The 23,320-nt window shown below is 45.4% G+C and overlaps 1 protein-coding gene across 1 annotated transcript in view; it reads left to right on the top strand.

The window, feature by feature from the left end:
- FAM178B (family with sequence similarity 178 member B) overlaps positions 1–23,320 on the top strand; it is a 91,430-nt gene that overhangs the window by 10,745 nt on the left and 57,365 nt on the right. The window contains exon 3 of the mRNA XM_063311105.1: positions 19,300–19,390. Coding sequence (XP_063167175.1) covers positions 19,300–19,390 — 91 coding nt within the window. The remainder of the gene's footprint in view (positions 1–19,299; positions 19,391–23,320) is intronic.

The following is a 23,320-nucleotide window of genomic DNA, read 5'->3' as shown; positions in this document are numbered from 1 at the left end:
GGAGGCATCCACGGGGAGATGAAATGATAGATGTAGATAATATGATAGAAGCAGACTGCCTCTTTAGTAGATGTGCTGTGATGTTCCATGGACTAACAAAAGGGATGGAAACGGAGTTTGCATTTCAGTAGCACTTCACTCCTTCCACCACTCTGATGACAGTGGCAGGCACCTAGCTCTCCTTTAACTGACAATTAAAATTTCTTGAGTGAAAAAGAAGGTTTTCCCTTAGTAAACCTCTGAAATAATGCATTAAGTTACTGAAAATATAGGGTTAGGGAGGAATATCGCATACGGTGTACTGTAAATGATCCATGGTAAAACATCTGTATCTAGAGTAGTAATTTTATTCTTACATACTTTACCCCATCTGTCCAAACTGTTGCTATTTCTAACGGCAATTTATATACATTCAATTTAATCATACCCACAATATTCCGAACCCAAGATAAATTATTGCTTCTTAGTATCTTTGAAACTGCCCAGCAAAAACTGATTTTGACAAATTAGTGCCCCTCGCTTTGGGCTTCAATTCAGATTCAGACCAATTAATATTATACTGAGATGGGTTCCAAACCCATCCATTAATTTTATTAATTACAATATGGAAGGCTCAGATTTATCAACAAGAGGCAACATGTCCAGATTTCTTTCATATATAGAGAGTGTACCAAAAGCCAGGCCCCATCGACAACTTATATAAATTACATTAAATGTTCAGAGTTCCTTCTAAACACTTCCTTACTTGTTTGACGCATGCCCTTCAAACATGCCTAAGTACAGTAACATTTTTCTCCAAAAAAAAATTAATAAAACGTGGCGCTGCGGGTTAAACTGCTGAGCTGCTGAGCTTGCCGATCGGAAGGTCGGCGGTTCGAATCCGCGTGACGGGGTGAGCTCCCGTTGCTAGTCCCAGCTCCTGCCAACCTAGCAGTTCGAAAACATGCCAATGTGAGTCGATTAATAGGTACCGCTTCGGCGGGCAGGTAACGGCGTTCCGTGTAGTCATGCCGGCCACAGGACCATGGAAGTGTCTACGGACAAACGCCGGCTCTTCGGCTTTGAAATGGAGATGAGCACCGCCCCCTAGAGGCGGACACGACTGGACTTAATGTCAAGGGAAACCTTTACCTTTACCTATTGTGATTTAGGTCTAAGAAGCCTGACTTTTGGCATACCCTCTGTGTGTGTGTGCGTGTGAGTTCCCACTATATTGACTAATCACAGATGCTAAAGTTTCCAAATACCTGCACAATGCAAACAAGAGCAGAAAGACAATAAAGCAGCTTCCACACCTTTTCCAATAGAAAGGGTGTAGAGTAAAATCTCATTCATTCTCACTTGTATTTTCAGACAAAAATAAAGAACTGGAATGCATTTTAAAGAGATTCTGAGGAAAAGAAAATGTTGAAAGAATAAAAAACAAATACTGCTTTACACTTTATATGAATCCTTCTCTATACCCAGGGAAATAGTTATAGATGGATTCACTAAATAGTATTTAAAGCTTCAAGATTTACTAATAATCTCAAATTGTAAGCCCTTTGTCCATAATAAAGAAATCCCTCACTTGATCCAGATGTACTTTCTGGAGTTGGTTATAAAAATGCCAGATAATATATTAACAAAGTAGGTACTTGGTTAGCGCATTACAATCTTTGTCTACTAAAGTAATACAAGCTTCATTAACAGAAACAAACACATTCTGAAAAGATTTAAAATTTAGAAACCAAACATCTGCATATGTCTCCATTCATTCTCCAGAAAAGCTGTCCAGCCCTGGCCCTATATCATTTCTTGTACAGATCTGAAAAATAAGTAATAAATAGAGACAATTAAAAAATAACCCTCTTCCTGATTATATTTTAATTCTTAGAATGCCCTTTTCTTTTTTTCTAAGTCAGAGTTTCTCAACCTTGGCAACTTTCAGATGTGTGGACTTCAACTCCCAGAATTCCCCAGCCAGCATGGCTGGCTGGGGAATTCTGGGATTTGAAGTCCACACATCTGAAAGTTACCAAGATTGAGAAACCCTGTTCTAAATGCAATTTAGGAAATTATTTATCCCCTCATATATGTTTGCATCTTTCCACTCAATAGCACAGAAATACGCTGAACTCTCATTTTTACTTTCTTTTAAAGCTTGCTAGCCATTCACTTTTTAAGAGTATTGCCATGTATCCAAAAACCATGTAGGCACCAAATGTTCTTTTTTTTAGAAGAATTCCCCACTTGCAAAAACAAAAACAAAAGCCCACAAGTGAGGCATGAAGAGTTACTGCAATTGTAGTTATATGATCTGAAGCAAAGATGAAGAAACCAACAACAAAAAAGCAGTTTTGATGTACCAAGGAATGAAATAATATAATTGCCCCATATTATAAAGTGGGATGTAAGAGACACTATACACCAACTAAACTGGCATCAGGCATATGAGCCTTCTGTGCTAACTGAACCGAAGGTGGCGGCTTAAGAGAATGTTTATCTAAAATTGGATCAAGAATTTCATTAAAATCTCCATCAATTACCAAACGGCGGTTGGTAATGAGGAGAAGACTGCTCAGACTATCATGGAAGACACCGGGAGTCTCTAAATTAGGGCTATAAATATTGAACTAACACAACTATTTTTCAAAGTTGTGATTTTTCACGTCTTCTGCATCACTTGCAACCCTGAAAGCAAATGAGCTCTGTCCCCCCCCCTTTTTTTTTTTGCAAAATCAAAAGACCACCCAGCCTTTACAAAGCCCTTTCCTTATCGTCATCCCATAGATGGGTTTCCTGTCAAAACGCAGGATCAGCAGGAAGAGTTAGTTTTCCTTCCGTGGGAAACCTGCTTGTCACAGCTACTGTGTTTTGCTGGGGTCCGGCAGAATGAAAGCATACCCATAAAAAATAAATAAAGCTCTTCAAAACCATGGATCTATTTGGAGGGTAGATCTGATAGTCTCCCCTTCTCCCTAGCTTCTGCTCAAAAGGGATGTGCACAGAAGAAAACCTGTTTGGTTCCATGCTCAGAACAAAAAGACCCACTGGGAACAGGCTGTTTCTCCTTTGGAGCATTTGCACCCCGCAGTGCCCGGGGTAACTTCCTGATTCGCTCAGTAGTCAGTTGGAAATCTCCCTAGAGCGTGGGAGTAAGGACTGGACAGGCCAAACATTTTTGTTTTTTCTGTGTCTCATTTGAAAAGTTAAGGCATCTCGGGGAAGTTAAAGAAGACTAATAATTAAATATGCCACTTAAATACCAAAGCAATAATTCTATTTAGCTTTGTCAAAACCTGACAGTTTTGAACAGGCATTATTTTATATCCTTTGGACAGACACACAGGAAGGAAGCAACCACTTGACTATATAACAAAAGAATTGCCTTAAAAAGGACATGATATCTTTGGGTTGCTAGAAGTTTGCACTGATTCCTCAGCAGGACTAAGCTCGAGGGCAGCCTTCTACTCCCCACTCAGCGCATGAGACTTGTAGACTTGATAAAGCAAACCCTTGTAGGTTTGCTTTATCAAGCATCAAGGAAGATATCTTTCCTCAACCTGGTGCTCTTCAGATGTCTTGGGACAGATGTGTGCCATCCCCATACCTCTGGAAGAGGTGAAGTTAGGGAAAGGTGACTTAGTCATTCTTCCTCTCCATGCACTTTAGACCCCCGGGATTGTTTCTGGAGACCACAGTAGAGCTTAACTCATTTGCTCAACCCAAACTGCCTTTCTCAACTTAGGGTCCCAACTTTAACTCCTATAATTCTTCACTAAGTTTGACTGTTGGCTCTTCTTGACCAGGCTCTTAATGCATCTGAAGGTTGGAGAAGGTTATCTCAGGTTTAGGAACAGAGTCTCCCCTTCTGGACTGGAGCAATGTGTAGCGTTGGAGGGATTGTGAATTTAATTGGAGCTGAGCGTTAGCAAGGATGCTTTTGCATTTCACCTTAATCCTTTCAGATTTGATTGCTTCTCCCTTCCTCATCAGCTTTCCCCAGCTGCTTTCTATTACAGTGGAAAGCATACAAACAGCTCCGTGTCTTCCTCTTTGGACGGCAAGAAAACCACTAGAAAGAGAAGAAGTGGCTGTCAAGGCGAGCAATCTGTAGCTTGATTTCAGTTGCAGAAAACGAAAAAAACAGCTGCACGGGTTCTCTCCGTCTCATCTTGTTTGCCCAATCGTCTGTTCTGATAAACATTTTAAAAGGCTTGTGCCCCGGGCGCCCATCCAAAGACGTGGATCCATCTCTACCCCCCCTCCAGAAGGAAAACCACCAATTGCAGAGTTGCATTTTGACCTCTGTTGATAAGAACGTTACAGTTGTAATGAGGTATAACGAAGTTTGTTCTTAAACCGTTGCTCTTTTGGTAAACTTTCTGCAGGTTAACCATGAAGAATCCCCAGGCCAGACTCCAAAGCTTGCTGCCTACGTTAACTTTTCTCCTCTTTTATCGTCCTTTTACTCAGCTCTGCCCAATCCAAAATGATGCCCCTTCAGCTTCTCCTTAACCCACATCACCCCACTCATGTGCAGGGAGCTTTTGCTCTGCTGAAGCAGAAATGTGCCACTTAAATACCAAAGCATTTGAGGGTTAACTAGTGGCTGATTTAAAAAAAAAAAAAAGCTTTGCATAAGCCATTGTGCCAGCAGCCACAAGTGTGTGCATGTTATTTCCATTTGAAATCACGGTTATGATTATCATTCCATTTCTTGCTTTGTACACACTTCTTTTTTTTTATTTTTTAAACCGAGCTCGGTATTATGACTCCCAAGGTTGCCAAATCTTCCATGCTGAATCCTGAATTGACAGGTCCTCCAGGCAGCAGTATTTATAGAAAGGCAGTGGGAAGGAGCTACGGAAGAGAAGACAGGCTCCCAATTAGCATTTTTTAAAATGCCAAATGAAAATGATAGGAGACAGTAATAGCACCATAAAACATTTTGCTTCATCCCAGGTCGGATGGGTAATATTTTGGAGGCAGGGACGTAAATAATGCCTCCCCCTTTCCTTCTCTCTAATGCACAAATGAACCTGGGTCAGCAGGAAGGGCTTAGCAGCTAATTTTAGCGGGGATGATAAAGAGCAGCTTATGTTCCCTGAAATTCATGAAATCCACCCAGCCGTCCTTTGGAAATATGCCTCAAATACGTCTTCCACCCCTTCTCTTCCAGGAACGCCCAGCTGGTGAAAGAGGGGTTGGTTTCACACATCCCACTAAAGGAAGCTGAAAAGAGGCTGCGTAGTTACGATTCAGCACGTGGTGGGAAGTTGGTCATTACCTTACCACGTTGCATGACCCAGCCATCACCCAAAGCCTTAATAGGGTCCTCTGTTTGAGTACAATAGGTGCAACAAACGGGGCAATTAAATGTTGTTAACCAGGGTTTGGTTTGGTGCGTTGGGTGTAGCCAGGTAGTGTCTCCTTTGCACCCTCAAAACTCCACCGCCCGTCTCTCTTTCCCTTCCTCCACCTTCCCCAGCTTTCCTGTGGCTCCTTGCCTGCGGAAGAAGGCTCTGCTCTCCAACCCTGCTAGTGTAGATCCTGTTGGGCTGCTGCCCAGCTGGCTGAACAGAAGCAGTTTTTGCTGGGAGACTGCTCTGGCCTGAGCTTCATTTCTTCGAAGCGAGTATTTGTAGCTCAGGGTTGAACGGTGGAGTCCTGCACTGAAGATGTTGCCTAGTCTGGCAGTGAAACATCTGCAAGAAAACAACAAGGCTCAGAGAGCACCCAGGACTCCCCACTTCATTTCTTCTCTTGGTAGCACCTGGGATCAACCCACCGGCCCGGGGCCAGCCAGGTTCACGTGGAGGTAGAGGAGCAAAGGTGGTCGCACTGCTCAGCTTGCTGATTCCCCGATTCCCCAGGCTGCCAGCATGTGAAGCAGAAAAACACCTGCCCTCCTTTCACTCCCCCTGAGAGCAGCCCAGTTGTACCGATTCTTGACACTTTAAATTGTGTAGGCCCTTCCTTGGGCTCCTGATGCTGGCACACCAGTGTAGAAACAAAGAAGAGACTTGAGCACAGTGGGGTGGTTATGGACAGAACATCTCCAGCTGACCCACTTTCAGGCAAGGGACTTGACCCTCCTCAAAGAAGAGGCCCAGTTCACATAACTCCATCCTCATCCTCTTGTTGCCCAGATCATCTGGATACGTTGGTTAATACTGACCCAGTGCCAGCTGTGGTCAGGACGGCCTTTGCACAGATGCATCTGGTGCACCAATTACTCCCATTTCTGGTTCTGGAGGCCCTTCTCATGCTCACTCATGCCTTGCTCACTTCTCCTTTGGACTCCTGCAGTGTGCTTCTACGGAGCTGCCCTTGAAGACCGTTTGAAAGCTGCAGCTGGTCCAGATTGCAGCAGTGGGAGTAGTTATGGGTGTCCCTCGTGTCGCCCATGGGACACCTCCACTTCCCAAGCTGCACTGGTTTCTGGCTGACTGCCAGGGGCGGTTGAAGCTGCTAGCCGTCACCCCTGAAGCCCATCATGGCTTGCGGCCTAGATACCTACTTTGTTTGATGGCTTCTGACCATCTGGTTAGCATGCTCTGTGTCCCATCAGCAAAGCAATGTCATTTTGGGAACCCATGGAGATGCCCCTCTCAGTGCCCTTTGGAAGAGCATTCTCTCTGAAGTCCCCACAGCCTGCCTCTGTTGTTCCTCAGGAAGACTGTAACAGCCTGACTTTTTAACAGGTTCTGAGTTGTGATCTTACTTGGAATTTTTTTTTAATTGTTTCCTCAACAGGGGTGACTTACATTTCTCTAAGATGTGTTTATTTTAGATTGTTTCTTATCTTTGTACAACATCTAAAGTTGCTTCGGTGATTGAGGTGTCTGATAAATTGATTCAATAAGTTAAAAAAAACTCAGAGGATGTCCAGATTTGCCTGGATTCCAAATAGTTAGCCATCCTTGTCTGTTCTTCCTTTCGGATCACAAATTATGCAAGGGTGGTCATTTTGCAACCCTACGATTAATCCTGTCAGGGGTTGAAATAACTTAGAGAGATAAATTCAGCAAGGAGCCATTTGCACAATTAGCTCTCGTGGAAGTTGCTTCTGAAAAAGGAAAACAGAAAAGCCAGCAGGGGGGTGGGGGTGGAGGTGGATTCATGGCCATGGCCATACCATTCTCATTCTCCAAATGTGCACTTTGGCTCAGAAGCAGGAACAGGAAGGCGAAGAAATTTTAAAAGGAAAGCTTGGAAAAACGAAGCTAAGATGGAATTTGAAAAGGAGCCAATTGCGAACGTTAAGGGTGTGTTGCCTGTGTTTATAGCCATCAGAGGAAAATTCAGCAGAAATTAGCAGCATCCGTGGGCCGAGCCTTGGTTTACAATCCGGCACCCACTAGCTTGCAAACGTTGGCACCTGCAGATGCCCCAGCAGAAATACCCAGAATTAGCAGGGGGGGCAGCATCCAGGTGGGGAACGGCTGCTGTGTTTACTGCTGTCTGTTAAGCAGGACTGTGCCAGAAACACCACTGTGGTTTACATTACTGGGTTGGCTCTTTATGCGTTAGAAGGAGAGGAGATGGATCGCCAGAAAAGAGGGTGGAAGAAATCACAGATTTGCGTTCTGTTTGTGCGAGCCATTCTAGCAATCCGGATGGGAATCAGGCATAACAGCTGGAACTGGAGTTCAGATGCGGGATGTCTCAGCACGGCAGGGAGGGCAGCGGCCTGGTGCCTGCTCTATTTGTGGTGCAGGACAACTTGGGGAGACCTGGCGTTATAATCTGTTTGCTCTTCGTTTGGGTTGGAGAACCCTTCCAAGAGCAGGTGGTTTCACAAAGAAAACTGTTTTCAGAGGCCAAAGAGAAGAACCTGTTCCATGAAGGGAGACATACGGCCAGGGAAGAGGAGGGCAGGATTAGATCCCACATAACTACCTTTTAGTGAGCTCTTCTTGACGTGCTTCCATTAGGACCAGTGTAACTGCCACCTGTGGCAATGATGGATGAGGTGCGGAAAGAGGTGAGGCGGGTTAGGCTGTGCATTTCAAGTCCCATCGGATCCATTAGATATTGGACTGCTCTCTTCAATTTACTTCCTGGGCCCGGGCCAGACAGTAATGCAGAAGTCCAGCATAAAGGATTGCAATTGGCCAGACAGCCCAGAGGAAGTAGTCCCCTTTCAGAAGTCCATGGCAGGAGCTGTTGGAGACACCAGCGTTTGCTTCTCAGGGGACAAGGTCCTCCCACACCCTCTTCGCAGCAGCCCAGAAGCCCCCCATCTTGGAGTTACTACACTGGGGATAGCGCTGGGTTGATGGTGTGTCTGAGGGCCTTTGCTCAAGGCTACATCGGCGGCCTCCACCTCTCCTTGAGTCAGCAGAAATTTTCTCACAGCTGATCCCTCTCCTGCCCCGATAGCCTCCATTCCCAGTCATCGCAGTCTGGGATTCCCAGTCTCCAGGGAAATGGTTGATAAAGCCTAACAGTTTTTGCATCCCATGTGGTTGCTGTTGGATGTGCTGGGTTTAAGGGGGAAGCCGTGACTTTAATCCCAGCAGAGCTAAAGAATAACCTAGAGCTTGTCTCATATATGTTTTGGTAACCAGGTGAAGGCAGTGTCTGACGACACGTTGCCAGGCTGTGTTTGTGCTCTGATTGGGAGCAACAGGGGAAGGGTCAGTTAATTGTTATCATCTAAATCGGTGTTTCCCAACCTCAGCAGCTTTAAGATGTGTGGACTTCAACTCCCAGAATTCCCCAGCCAGCATGCTTGACAACCTTGCTTGACCTTGAAAAGCTAAGCGAGATCAGAGCGAGTTAGTGCTTGGACGGGAGACCACCCAGAAAAATCCTAGGAGTACGTTGAGTAGGGCTGGTAGCTGGCCAACCAGCCCAACATTCTGCAGTAAGGGTGCGGACACGGGTGGGGGTGGAATATCCAGACCCTCTTAGGTTTACTTTCTTGAGCAGAATCGTATCAGGTACACTAGAAACTACATCAGATTACTGCATCGCATCAAATTACTGTCACCAAGTGATCTGAAATAAGATAACGAATGAAAAATCAGCACAGAAACACATCAGCAAGACCCAGATAAGGCTCACGGGATTGAGAACTAACCTGATTCCCACAAAGTCCACTCGACTGACTGGACAAGCTGCAGCACAACTTCGACCCACACTAGGGATAATGATTGCGTTTCTCTCTCTCCCCCCCACCCCCCGAGTCTAAAATAAGTCATTTGTCCTTCAGCCTATTAGTCAGAAGTGGAGCAATACGAGGACACGTGCATCTCGATAAAATCAGCAACGCGCCACGAGTCACACCCGCCACCTCTGAGCCACAAGGACTGGCCTGATTGTCTGCAACTCCCAGCCTTGTGCGAGGCTAGATCTTGACAGGCGTGAGGCCCATGCCACCCATTGCAAGGAGATGTGGAACCTGCTTGAGCTTGCCAAGCGATGTGTAACTGGAAAAGTCAAAAGGGGAGATAATCTCTGATGCTTTTTCACACACACCCCCACACACACACCATCCCACACTTATCTGGCTGTTGTTTGCGGGACAGGAAGGTTAACGCCACGCTCTCCCAAAGTGGGGTTCCTCTTCCCTCTCTTCCCTCTCCCCCCCCTCCCGGCACGTATCCAGATGGAGAGTCTGCAGTGCAGGTTTTCTTCTCGTGCACTGCTTGGGCTTCGAGTTCCATTTATGGGCCCTTGCTGTTTGTTTCTACATTGCCAGTTTGGAGGGGGTCCATTCCCCCCTCTCTTTCCCAGGGGTGCACCTCAACACGTTCCCACCAAGGGGACCAAGTCCGGCTGCTCTCCTCCGAGCTGACCACCTATCTCCAGCCTGAGGAACGCTCCCCGGGCCTGTCAGCCCCCAGCAGAAAATGCAGCCACATCATCCTGCTTTCCTGCCGAACAGTATTACTGCATTGTTGCCCTCACCTGCCCCCAGACCCCCTTCCAATAAGCCCTTGGCCTGGACCTCATGCCGTCAGAAGTGGAGTCCTCGAGGTTGCACTGAGACGCGTGCCTGGCCAACATCTCTGTCCTCCCTTCACCGCCCGGGTGCCGCCTCCCTTTGGCTGAGAGGCTGCGTTCCACCCCAGCCTCTGAAAGCAACTCCTTCCAGGGATGCGCCCCCCCCTAAAAAAAACAACACTGAACTGGATAGCTGCCCAAAATGCAGCAGGAGAAGTACAAGATATCCTGGATGTATGCCCGGGTATTTATGCGCATGCACAGCGAAGCCTCCACGGCAATAAGCTGAGTTTACCTCTTGTTCTAGGCTGCTGTCAGAAATACTCCCTTGCAAATTAAGGTCAGAATCAGGGCAGTTCTGCACTGTGAAGTGGGAGCATGTCTTTTATTGTGCATACACACCTGGTATTTATAGTTGTCTATAGCTGCTGTATTCTACATGTGCCTATGGTTGCTGCTCGCTACTAGAAATCTGATTACAAGCCAGCCAGCTACGTTGATCCTGCTTGGTTAAACTGCACCATTGTTCAGCCCCAAATTGCCCCACAGCCCTAACAGTGCCTCTAGTTCCCCCTTGCAAAATTCCTGAACAAATCACCTTGAATGTCCTGTTGGGCTCCACGTGGTCTCACCTTCCGTGAAGGCTGGAAATAAAAGAAAACTGGCCCAAGAGTGTTGCTGGTAGCCCGCCAGATGCAACTTAACTTATCGGTCCCAGCAGCCTTCCCCATTGGCCACGTAAATTGCCGTGGTGAATCTGGTCAAGGGCTACAATTCCCCCTTGGCTCTTGTTGAGATGTCGATTTAGTGCCACCTCCTCCCCTCTGTGGCCTTTTTATTAAATGACTTTGCGAAATGCTATTATTGTTATTATGAAAATGCCCTTTGAGGATGTACAGAGTGCTTTCTCTTTGAACTCTGCTCTCCCACACACGGCTACAGGCTGTTCTCATACCTAAAGCTAATTATTAAGGAACTGGACAGGTTTTCTTCCTGAGGAAAGTCCATGCTGAAGCCAGTTTAGTGGCCTGCTAGAACCACTGAAATGGAGCAGAGCTTATAACACAGCTGAGAAGCTGGCACAGAAGAAGAATATTATCTTTAAAATAGCTTTCATGAGCATGCCAGAGAAATACAGGTTATGGATCTTACACACTCAGCCCTCCCAAGCATAAAGAATCATACGCTTAGACAGAGTAGGTTAAGAAGTAAAAAGAATCTTACTGACTTTATTCTTTGTTGCTTCTGCTACATCCATCTTGGTGAAAAGTTGAAGTTCCTTTGTTCTTCTTTTCTTTCTAATTACACAGTTTGCCCTAAATTCTCATCCCTACAGCTGCCAAGAGCTGCGTGGAAGAAGGGGGCAGAATCCTTCATCAAGGCCTGAGCACATGGCCCTGATGAATGGAGAGCAGAGCAGCATGCTTGCTTCTCCCTGGGTGGAAGAAGGAGAGAAGAGAGACAGAGGAAGTGGGAGTGGCAACAAACAGCTTCCTCAGAGTTGCATTGTGGGACAACTCAATTTAAGTGCTAATTCACATGCTAATGAGGCATGCTGGATTTGCCAGGACTTCCAACACATACAAGCTTAAGTCCTGGCATCCTTCGCTTTAGACCAGTGTTTCTCGACCTCAGCCACTTTGAGATGGGTGGACTTGGACCAGCAAGGGTAGGGGGAATTCTGGGAGTTGAAGTCCACCCATCTCAAAGTGGCTGAGGTTGAGAAACACTGCTTTAGACAATGACTACTAATCGTGCCTTCCAGTAACTGACCTTCACTGTTGCAACAGATCCTGTTCCTATTTAGCACAGAGCAAGGAACTGTGGCCATGAAGACAGTGGTTTGGACTGGCACTTAGAATTCCCCAGTGTCTCCCCTGGCGATATAATGAGGCTTTGCAAGGCTTTCGTGTTGCAAAACATCCCATCTCTTACAGTCCCAGTTCTCTCATATTTGGTGATGCCTTGTAATTACACCATATGATCCAGATTCTGTCATTTTTTGCCTGTGTGAAACATGGCTTGTCTGCTCCCCATGTACCAGGTCACCTTAGGGTATAACAACACAGGAAGAGACACACAGCGGTCCAAGTGGAGCTTTCCATACGATCCAAGGAAATTTTGCTTTTAAAAGCAGACGTGCAAAACCTAAAATAAAATGAAATAAAATCTTATAGGCATGTAACACGCTGGGTTTTTATTTTCTGAAAACCCATCCATCGTTAGGAAGAATAGGATATTTTGATCTCAGCACCGAGGGACGAAAGATTTGGCACAAAATCAGCCTTTCTAGGAACAATATTGGTGCTCCTGCCAACCCCCCCCCCCCCCCATTTCAGTCTCCATCCAGGAATTCTAACTTTTTTTCTTTTCTTGCACTTTCTGCTTTTCCTTTTATTTATTTCTTTTCCCTTTTCTTACTTTACATTAGTTTGTGTTAGTTTTTAATCTTCTTGTTTAAAAGCTTTAATTAAAATTATTTAAAAACAATAGGAAGTTCTTTTTCAAGATACGTAGCTCTTACAACAAGGGACTTTGGAAGGTGGGGACAAGAAACACATTTTCCCTTTCCTGATCTAGACTTCGGATAAAGGGCCAAACTGGGCTCAGGGTTCTGGTTTCTACACAGCGGGGGTCACCAGCTCCAGATGCTGGTAGTGCAGCCACTTGCTATGTCCATTCAGGAGTGATGCCCCCCTGATCCCTTGCATAAGAAAATTACACACTCTTGAGTCAAGCTCAGCAATAGGTTACTTTATGGACATATCTGTGTAGCTTTCTCAGCAGCAGGAGTGTCCACTGGGTGTGATCAAAAAAGTCAAGAAGCTCCACCTGTTTTTTATGTGCAACGCAGCAATATAGAAATGGTTTCTTGTTGCTGTTTTCTGGGAGTCTTTCCTTTTTTTCCTTTTTTAAACAAGCTAGGTGGGTTTTCTGGTGGTCTCCCATTCAAGTGCTAACCAGGGCCAACCTGGGGCAGGACTTGGATTATGTGGTTGCGGCTACCATCTTAACCTTTTTGACCCTCCCCCTCTGGCTGCCCCAAGTCTGTCTTCCAGGTTTTCCCCAGAATGGCCCTACGATGTAGGTTGGGCTGAAAGAAGATCAACTACTTCCTCCCTCTGTTGAAGGAGATGGGCGGTGACGAAATTTGAAATATAAATAAATAAATGTGCATTTCTTTTTTCTTTTAATATTTTTATTACAGTTTTAAAATATAAAGACAAACTAATTCAAAGTACAAGAAATATAAAAAGTAAAGAAAAAGTGAAAAAAGAAAAAAGACAGATATATAAAAGATGACTTACCCCCCTCCCTCCAGGCTATAGACAATCACCTTAACACTTTCTCTAGTAATTCAATGAAAAAGCAAAATCTTCTTCCCATATCTCATCCCTTAACAATAATCAAATTATAAAATCTTTCAATCTTCATCAGCAAAAGTCTATTAAGAGCTACCAGAGTTAGTAATATACATATTTTTAGCTTAATCAAAAAAGCCTATTTGCATAAACCAATTTATCCCATGCTCAAAAGAGTACAACAAAATAAATCTCTCCCCAATATTCAAATCCTTAAGACCTCATCATTCAATCCTGGCTAAAAAAAAATCCCATTAATGACTAGCAGAAACCACAACATACATATTTTAACCCTGGTCAAATAAGCTCACTTTATAAATCTTCTGTTTACTTTTAAAGAGCTCGTTCTTTAATCCTGCTGAGGAAGGACCCACAGATTGATTTTTTGTCATTTTATCTGCTTTCAGGAACCACTCCAATGATTTCTCTTTATCTCCTCTCACCTAATTGTACATTTCTATTCCCTAATTGTACATTTCTATTCCCATAGGACTCCTCTGAATTCAGATCTTCCCATCCACCTCCAAATGTTGGGGATCTTTGGGGGCAGTGACCGGCTTAGAATTAGGGAAGGCCTGTCTCTAATTCTAATTCTAATTCAGAACTGCAGTTCCTGAGCAACAGTGTTACAGCTGCAAAAGACTGCACTGTCACCTCTTTTCTAATTTAACGAATAAAGCCATAATTACTTTGGCAATAGTCGAATCCAGGCAGTCTGAATTGCTGCATTAAGTGTGGGCCACATGGCTCTCACTGGGTTGGGCACCGTTTTGGCTTCCTCTGGGCTCCCGTTTCCAAGACCTGCTTCAGATGTCCCTTTCTCAGGGCAGAGATCCGGGGCACTTGCAGTGGGACCTATTAACCTGGTTTTTGCTTTTATCGTATTTATCTGTATGTGGCCCATTCCCGGAGGCTTTGGGATTTCCTCACTTTGCATGCCAGACAGTCCACCCGTGTGGCACTGCCAGGGTCTGTGCCACTTGCTCTGAGCATGCTTTCTTCAAACAGAGCAACTGCCACTCCACTGGGGAGCATGCTGTGTACGTGTGTTTTCCATGACAAGAGAATCTAAATTCTGCATCAAGGAAGGAAATACAGGGTTTTTGTAGTCTATTCACTTTGTGCCAGTTGCATGCATTTGATCTGATCGCCTGTTGTCCTAGTTTGCATCTAGGCACTTCAGCTCCACCCTTGAACCCTGGAAGTTGACCAGTATTTTGGCAGTGAGCGAAGGTGCTTTGGGAGAATTACAGCAGCATTTCCCTTGGATAAACCAAAGCAGAGTTTCTCAACCTTAACAACTTCAAGCTGTGTGGACTTCAACTCCCAGAATTCCCTAGCCAGTGTGCTGGCTGGGGAATTCTAGGAGTTGAAGTCCACACAGCTTAAAATTGCTAAGGCTGAGAAACATTGAACCAAGGGATAGGATCTTTCCGCCTCTTAGCAAGCAGCAGATACATCTGGCAGGCTTCCTGGGTTCTGTCCAACTATCCATATCATGCATCTCAAAAAACCAGGTAGTAATCTAATGGCTGGTACCACATGTTACATTTGGTTAACTTGAACCTTGCTTGTTCCACTGTGCACAAACTGCAGACCCAACCAAGTTGGTTCATTTATACATCAACATATTCTGCAAACCCATTATATGATTTAGACAGTAACCAGGTTAAGTGTGTCATGCAAATTCAGCCTTTGAGGTTCTTTCTAGTTGAGAGTCCCCTTGAAACCTCAGTAAAAACTTGCAGATCTAACACATGCAGAAAGATGTGTAATTTAGCCTCCTTTCCTTTTGAAGATGCTATTGATGATGCAGCTGAGATCTGTTGGCCCTATGCTCACCTCTGCTTTAACTCAATAGATTTTCTGGACCACAAACACCATCTTGTTCACATGATCCGATTGTGGCCCTTTTGTTACCAGTGGTTCTAGTTCGGTGTGTGTGTGTGTGTGTGTGTGTTAGCTTGTGGAAAAATACTGGAATGAAAATCTCAACAAGGGACGGTTCTTTAAACAAGAGATGATTCCATGGTGAATTGGATGAGACAATGATAAGTGGAAATGTACCAAGAAGCATGTGAAAATACCCAGCTGGGTCTGGCAAAGCCAGCTCAGAAGTCATAAAAGTGGTTGGGAACCGTGGTCCTTGGAGGCATCCCACAGAACGGGGTAGTGGATGGTGGGCTCCCCACATCGCTTCCTCTGGAACTCAAAGACGAGCCTGAGATGGGGAGGCACAAACGGGCGTGTGTCGGAGTGGCGGAATTACAGCTTTTAGCTCAGTAAACAGTAAGAGTTGTAACCCTGCTTCTGTTTCTACACGTCCCAGGTCTCTGGGTAAATAAGAACTAGTAGCACAAGAGTTATCGTTAAAATAACAAAAACTCTTTATCACCCTTTGCGGGGCAAAACTGTCGTTTTTCCTATTGTAATCAAAGGCCCTAATGCCATTTGACCAGTAGTGCCTAGAAACGGAACGCTGTACTTAGTGGGAAAAGAGGGCAGAGCACATCTTAAGGTCTTCCCCAAAGACGTTCTCTTCGTGCCCTACCATCAGAAATAGGACAAAGAAGTCCGGTTTCTTCACGGCTAGCACCCTATCCATGGAATGCCCTTTTCACAAATAAATGAATTTCCTTATTGTTTTATCATATTAGCATGCTAATATAATATGCTAGTGCTCTTCTTTTCTCCAGCTTTGTAATGCTTTTATACTTCGTTTAGTAGGATTTTTTTTAATGGTAATTTCTTGATGTTTTGATATGTCTCAGTGCCCTTTAATGCACTTATCCTTTTCCTGCTTTATGTGTTACAGTTGTCTTGCAAATTGCGCGAGGATGCATTTTTAAATATAGTTTAAACCAGTGTTTCTCACCCTTGGCAGCTTGAAGATGTGTGGACTTCAACTCCCAGAATTCCCCAACCCCCATAGCTGGCTGAGGAATTCTGGGAATTGAAGTTCACACGTCTTCAAGCTGCCAAGGTTGAGAAACACTGGTTTAAATAAATGAAAACAAGGGCTTGGCATAAGGGTGGCTGTTGTCCTGACTTTTTTGCATGTATTCCGCGGGCATCCCTGGCTTTGCATCTCAGAAAATTACTTTTTTTGTTAAAAGAGAGAAGAGAAGAGCAAAAAGGTATGAAATCTCCATGTAGATCTCAACATATGTATCTGCTGCGGACAACTTGCCTTTAGGAAGAATTGTTCTGCCATGGCAGGTTTCAGGATTACACACATACCGGCAGCATTTATACAACTTGCTGCGACGTGGCTTCAGCAGAAGGAACATGGGAAGCCGTTTCGTCAGCAACGAAGAACATTACAGAAGAACAAATGCCTCGTGGCTCTCTCAAGCATTAAGAGCTGCACCTGTCCCCTTCCCCAAAGATCTGCTAATATTTTAGTTAAAACAGGGGTTCCGAACAGCAGAACCAATAACCCTGCCAAAGATTAATAAAGGACATTAATAAAAGGCAAAGTCAAGCGTAATTTGCTAGAACAATGGAACCAGATTCAAAGTCATACTGTTTATTTCAAATGTAAGGTTTTTAATCACCGTAAGGGAGCTTCTGAGGTCCCACTTCCAAATTCCCAGGACAGAGGGAATGTTTTGTTTTTTTTAAAAACCTCCTTTTTTGCTCTTTGGACAATGGGCTTAAATTAGATAAGTGTTAGGTAAGAGTTGCTCTTCAAAATCAAGTTGTTGCCTTTGTTATACAAGTAGTCCTCGACTTACGACCATTTGTTTAGCAGCTGTTCAAAGTTACAACACTGAAAAAAGTGATTTATGACCAGTCCTTGCACCTACAACCGTCACAGTGTCCCTGCGGTCATGTGATCAAAATTCAGGCGCTTGGCAACCGACATGTATTTAACAACGGTTGCAGTGTCCCGGGGTCACATGATCACCATTTGTGACCTTCCAAGCTGACTTCCAACAAGCAAAGTCAATGGGAGAAGCTGGATTTGCTTAATGACCATGTGGTTCACTTAATAACTCAGTGATTCGCTTAACGACTGTGGCAAAACAAGGTTGTAAAATTGGGCATGACTCACTTAACGACCGCCTTGCTTAGCAATGGAAGTTCTGGTCCCAATTGTGGTCATAAGTCAAGGACTACCTGTATAAGGAAGGTAAAATGAATTGGCTTGGTTTATGGAATTGGTTGCAACTGGTAGAAGCTGGAAGGAAGCCAGCCACACAGCTCAACCCACCTGCAACTTGCAAGGAATCTTTTAGCTTCTCTCCCCACTTCCATCTTTTAGCTTCTCTCCCGACTTGCCAGCCACCCTGAAGACTCCTTCACCAGCATGTGTCCCTCACCAAGTGCTGCGGAATTGATTTCCTCACTCTTGGCCCAATGGGAACACTGACTCCACACCCTTCAGGAGGTGACTAAGCCTTGATCCCGGTACAGCCCACGTGGCTGACCTAGACCAGCTGTGGAAGGATGGTGCAAAGAGGGAGGTGGAATGGAAGTTGCAATATGCCTGGATGACATGAGGATGATGGGAAGGTTTCTGGACCAGAGTGTGCTTGACTTCCACTTTTCTGGAAGTCAAGAAGCACACTGTGGACATCAAAAGTGGGGGATACCCCCTTGTTCAGAGGTGAAGTGGTGTGCCAGCATCACCCTTCCCTGATCTGGAGCCCTCTAAACATGCCATAGGCTGTGCTAGCTGGGGAATTCTGGGAGAATTAGCCCTAAAATAGATGTAGATACAGTATATAAGTGGGAGGAAGCTGATTCAAGGTGGGGCCTCTTAGTGAGAAGCAGAATTTAATTTTGAGAGGTCTCCTAATGCAGAGCCTAATTCCTGAGCAAACAGTCCATGTGACTTTTCTCTTCCTGGGGCACGCGAGCCTTTCCAGTCCAGCTGTTTAGGACCAATGAGATGAGATGTTAATCTTTCCCATCCTTTAATTTCATTTTTAGAAGCAGCAGCAGCAGGGGATCAGGGGATTGGAAAAGCCTCATCACGCTAGGGCAGGGATTATCTTTTTTCCATCACGTTTTCCTGATAGAAATCGTCGGTCCCCCTCCCAAACTGACACTTTCCTTGTTCCAATTAAAGTTTCCCATAACAGGCAAAGTGCATGTGTGTGTTTTACATTTGGAAAATGAGGGGCGGGAGGAAGGCTGTGACCCCCTTTTCCCAGATCCCTCTGATTCTCCAGTGGCTTGTTTTTCAGACAGCTGGAGTCTGTTTTAAAGTGCCTGGGATGGGGACTCCAGATTGCCTGCTCTGTTGCTGGTAGCCTCACCATCAGCAAAAGAGGCATTTTACAGTCCACCTTGTCAAAACATCTATATGTGATTTAATTAATGTTCAGTTGCTCGGGGTGGGGATACTGCCAGGGCAATTTCAAGACACTCTTCTGCAAGAATGCTGGGAGAAAAACTGGGAATCAGCCTTACAACAACGGGCTCATAAAGAGCAACCCATCAGCTTGGGGAATTTCAGACCTCGTGTTGTTCTGGAGGCATTACAGTTCTCTGGAGCATCATATGGAAACAGGATGCAGCTGTGGCACTAGCAAAATAAAAGAACTGGGTGTAAACCTGAGGGATTCAACTGTGGGCAGTTACTTAGCAGGAGTGGGTGGGTGGGGGTTCTACCATTAATCCCCACCTGCTTTGTGAGCACTGGTGAGGTCTGCTAAGATGCATTTGACAGGAAACGCCAACAGCTCTTTCTCCCCCTTGCTCACGTAGACATGTGGCACATCCCATTAGAAACTTCTTCCACCCATCCTCATGGCCACCCACAGGATCCATGTTCAGGAAGGGTGGCACGAGGATTGGCTCGAGACATTTGGGCACCTGAGTCCTAAAGCCCCTTCCCCTTGCTAGCAACACCAAAGAACGGGGGTGCGTGGGATAGGGAAACGATTCTGATTTGCCACCTTTGTGGCAGACCAGGCCCTGGGCTGTCAAGGGAGCACAGGAGGGCTGAACAGCACTGAAGAACCTCTCTCCCATCCTTCCTTCCCAGGCAACTACGCAGAAACCTTAGCCTCTGCTTCATTATGAAGCTGCTTGGAAAGATGCCGATGGTCACAAACTCCTGGCAAGAAGAGATCCAGGTTAGTGTGGAAATCCGGGGGAAGAGAAGGAAAGGATCAGGGGTGGTGTTTCATTGGCTCTCTTTCAGCGCAACGGGGGGGGGGGATCTCCAAAAGAAAAGTCAGAGGGGCATTGGGTGTTGTTCATGAACGCTTTCCTGTTTATTTGTGAAAACCACTGGTTGTGAAAGGGTCATTTCCCTGTCAAATGGATACTGTAGAACTGTGTTGCTCAATCGCAGCAACTTTAGGATGTGTGGACTTCAGTGCCCAGTATTGAAGAATTCTGGGAGTTGAAGTCCACACATCTTAAAGTTGCCCAGGTTGAGCAACACTGCTGTAGAACTGGACTGCTGAACTGTATGTTGTTAAAGGTTGGGGGGACACCTTTTAGGGTTCGGAACCATGCACAAATGAACTGGCTTCCATAAACTAAAACTCATTGGCTGGGTTTACACAACATGCTAGCCTAGGCTAAAATGGCTTTGTATACGGTATGGTTCAGTGGATTCTGTGAACCCAGCCGTGTCATTGTTCATGGATAGGTTGTTTTCCTAGAGGCCTGTTCACTCTTGCTGATCCTCACACTGATGAATCAAGGAGCTGAAGTGAAGATAATATACAGATCAAACAAATACTCCAGTTTAGCCGACTGCTTAAAAGCCTGTTGCCACGTCTATGCAGATGGCTCTCACGCTAGCACAAGCAGCCGCAGTCTTTGCTTTTAAAGCGCATCTGCCGCACTATCAAGCCATGTGTGCCTCCCCTCTGGAACGTGATGAGAGAGGAATGCAAGTCTTCTAAGCTGCTGAGCAGTTCTGTCCCAAGGAAGGAACGAAGGAAGGAGAGCAGAACATAGGAGGGGTGGTCCCAGGGTGGAACTTCATAGTGATAGTGGTCCTCCAACTTGCTTATGTCTACAGAGGGGGCCTTTGAAGACCAGAGGCAAGGACATCCTGCATCCTCTCCGCTTTCTAAGAATATGCATTTTAGGACATTTGGTAACCATCGTTTCCTCTGGTATTTTTCATCTTCATCTGGGTCCTATCATTTCCCAGGGGTAAAAAGGGAGGAGACACACAGAACAACTTTTCAAGAAGACCGCGCCACATGTGTCTAAGTCGAGATGCTTCCTGGCTTTGATTTCACCACTTTGATCATGACTCCCAAGACTGTTCTCTTGTTTTTTTTTTTTTTGTGGTTGGGGCTCCTAAAGGGTGGCAAGATTACCGCCGAGGAAAACCACATAAGAGGGACCCAGGTCTCCTCAATGGACTTTCTTGAAGGCCATATTAAAAAGGTTCTTTCTTAGCATCCTCAACAGGATCTCAGCGTTTCTTACACATTCACCCATACCGCCATCTGCGCAAGGGAATGGTATTTAATTTATAACCCAAGATCAGACAGAGAATAATGCCTTCTTTGTAGGTGATTTTTTTTTTAAAAATACAGAACTCCTTTGTTTCACAGTGATAATTGAGTGTTAACTAAATGGAAAGGGCTTTACATTTTCTCAGCCAGTTGTAATTCTTAACACTTGGCATTTATACATTGTTTTTAGGATGTTGAAAGTACTTGACAAGCCTCACCGCAGTTATCTTTGCTAGAGTCTGCAAAATTAATTAGAACGTGAGCACCTTTCCCATTGCAGATGGAGGGTAGGGGCTTTGCTCGGGGAGGGGCAAATTGCTCCTGTGCCAAGGGCCACACTTCTGGGTGCCAGAAATGGATAGAGATGAAATCAGAGGTGGGCAGAGTTGAGATTGGAACTGAGAAGGAATTGTACATTTTATATTGGCCACCCTGCTTTTCTCTCTTCCTTCCATTATTCTGTCTCTTTTTCTCTCTCCTACTCTGTGGTTGCCCCGTTCTCTGCAGCAATCTCTCTCCCCTTCCCAGTGATACACAAGCCCCAGCTCTTCTTACTTTTAGGAAGGTCCTTAAGACTTGGCTCTCCTCCGAGCCATTAGGGGTCCTGAGTGAGGGTCGCCTTTCAGTTGCTTTGTTGTGTGCTTGGTTGCTATTTTATATTTTGAATTTATGTATTGTATTTGCTTGGTGTTACATGGTGTTTTGTGGGGGGTGTTTTTGGATACATTGTTTGCTGTACGCCACCCAAAGTCACATCATTTGAGTTGGGCAACCTTATAAATCTTAAAAATCAGTCAACTAATCGTATCTTCTTTTTTTCCTGCACCCTCTTGATCCCTTCCTCTCGCCTTCTGCCTTCTCCCTTACCACCTCGGCTTGGGAGAATTTGGCCAAGATCAAAGCTTCCTTTTGTGCAGTGGGGATCTTTCTTTCCTCAGCCTAGTTGCTGCAGGATAGATTCTGGGATGGGAGGGCAGATTTTGCAGATGGCCGCATCCAAAGAGGATTACCCCTTCCATGAATTCTGCTTCCCAGCAGGGCAGCTAAGTGTGGAAAGGAAAAAAATCCCACATGGACAGATCTTCCCCCGCCGCAGTACTCAGTGCCCATAAGGAGCAAGGGTCTGAGGTGGAGGTTCTCCTGCGCCACCCCTAACTTGTGAGTCCAAGTTGTGCTGTACACAGAGTCAAAGAGTTACCAAGTTCTCCACCAGCCCTGCTTTGCGGTGACCAAGGAATCCATCCAAAGACTCAGCGCAGGCCTTGCTCGATTTGAAATAAGGTTCTTCCCACCACCAAGGAAAGGGAAACTGCTTGATGGGAGGCACGTGTTTTACTTTCTGCTCCAGCAATTGAGTATAATTTTTGAAACTGCCAACTTGGCTTCCTCCGCAGTCCATCACAGCATCAACTTTTCTGGCTTCTGCACTTTAAGGCGTGCAGGTGGGCGGCTTATTTTCATATATTTAGATAGATAGATAGATAGATAGATAGATAGATAGATAGATAGATAGATAGATTGATTGATTGATTGATTGATTTGTTAGTGGTTCATCCTGGCAACTCAGCTATTGTTTAAATATTCTCCACTGCTTCTTTCTAAGGAAGAAGAATAAGTAATCAGCAGGCACAATGGGGAACGGTAGGAATGGACGGGAGCGAGAAGGAGACAGGTTGCTTTCGCTTCCCACCCTCTTCCCCCCAATCCCCACCCCAGAGCTCTGTTGAAATGAAATTTCTGCCAATTTGTTAACGTTCAAACCCACGGCGGGGTTACGCAGAGTGTGAAACCCTTCGAGCGGCAGGAAAGAGGTGTCGGCAGCAGAAGGAAGAATCGTTTTTTAGCAGGGCAAGTCCACGCAGGGGTTCAGGACTGCCGACTCAGCCTGTTCGCCCCGAGCAAGACACACCATGTTGAGGTCAACCCAGGGCGGTGGAAACCAGCCCAGGAAGCCAATCCAGATGGTGGTTTCCCCTTTCCCATGTTCCCTCGCTGGAAGTAAAGCCACCGTCAGGGCCAGAGGACAAAACGTAGCAAGTTGAGAGTCTTCTTTTATTGGCCAAGTAAGGGCAGAATTCAAGACAACCCAGCCCCAGAAGATTTTTCCCTGGAAAAAAGCTCTTTAATTAAAATTAAATTGAATTTAACTTAAATTCAGGCCATCCTATGTTAGCTGTTAAATCTTAAGCTGGCTGGCTTTCCAGCCCATGGACAGGACCCTCTAATGCGAGGCATCCATGGAGCCTGTCTTCCTGCAAACTGCAGTTCAACAGAAACATCCTCTCTGCCACGGCTGAATCAGCAGCATTCAGGTCCCCGTGGCCTGAGCTTGCAGCCATCCCACAGGGTCTCCACACAGCATCATCTGCTTCCCGACTCTGCCCAAGGCACTTCTTCCCATCTCTGCCTTTTGCCCTCCAGTCTGTTGCCAGTTACATCTGCACACCTCTGACCAGGCTGTGCAGTTGGGTTTTGCATTCTCCCCTCAGATTCTTGGGAGGTTCAGGGCAGCTTTGCATAATCAGGAAGGGGGAAGAAAAGAGCAAAGCCCCTTTACAGCAGGAGACGGTCCCCTTTTGG

The sequence above is a fragment of the Candoia aspera genome, chromosome 9 (genome assembly GCF_035149785.1).
Source record: "Candoia aspera isolate rCanAsp1 chromosome 9, rCanAsp1.hap2, whole genome shotgun sequence".
NCBI lineage: Eukaryota > Metazoa > Chordata > Lepidosauria > Squamata > Boidae > Candoia > Candoia aspera.
This window is presented reverse-complemented; position numbering and strand designations above follow the sequence as displayed.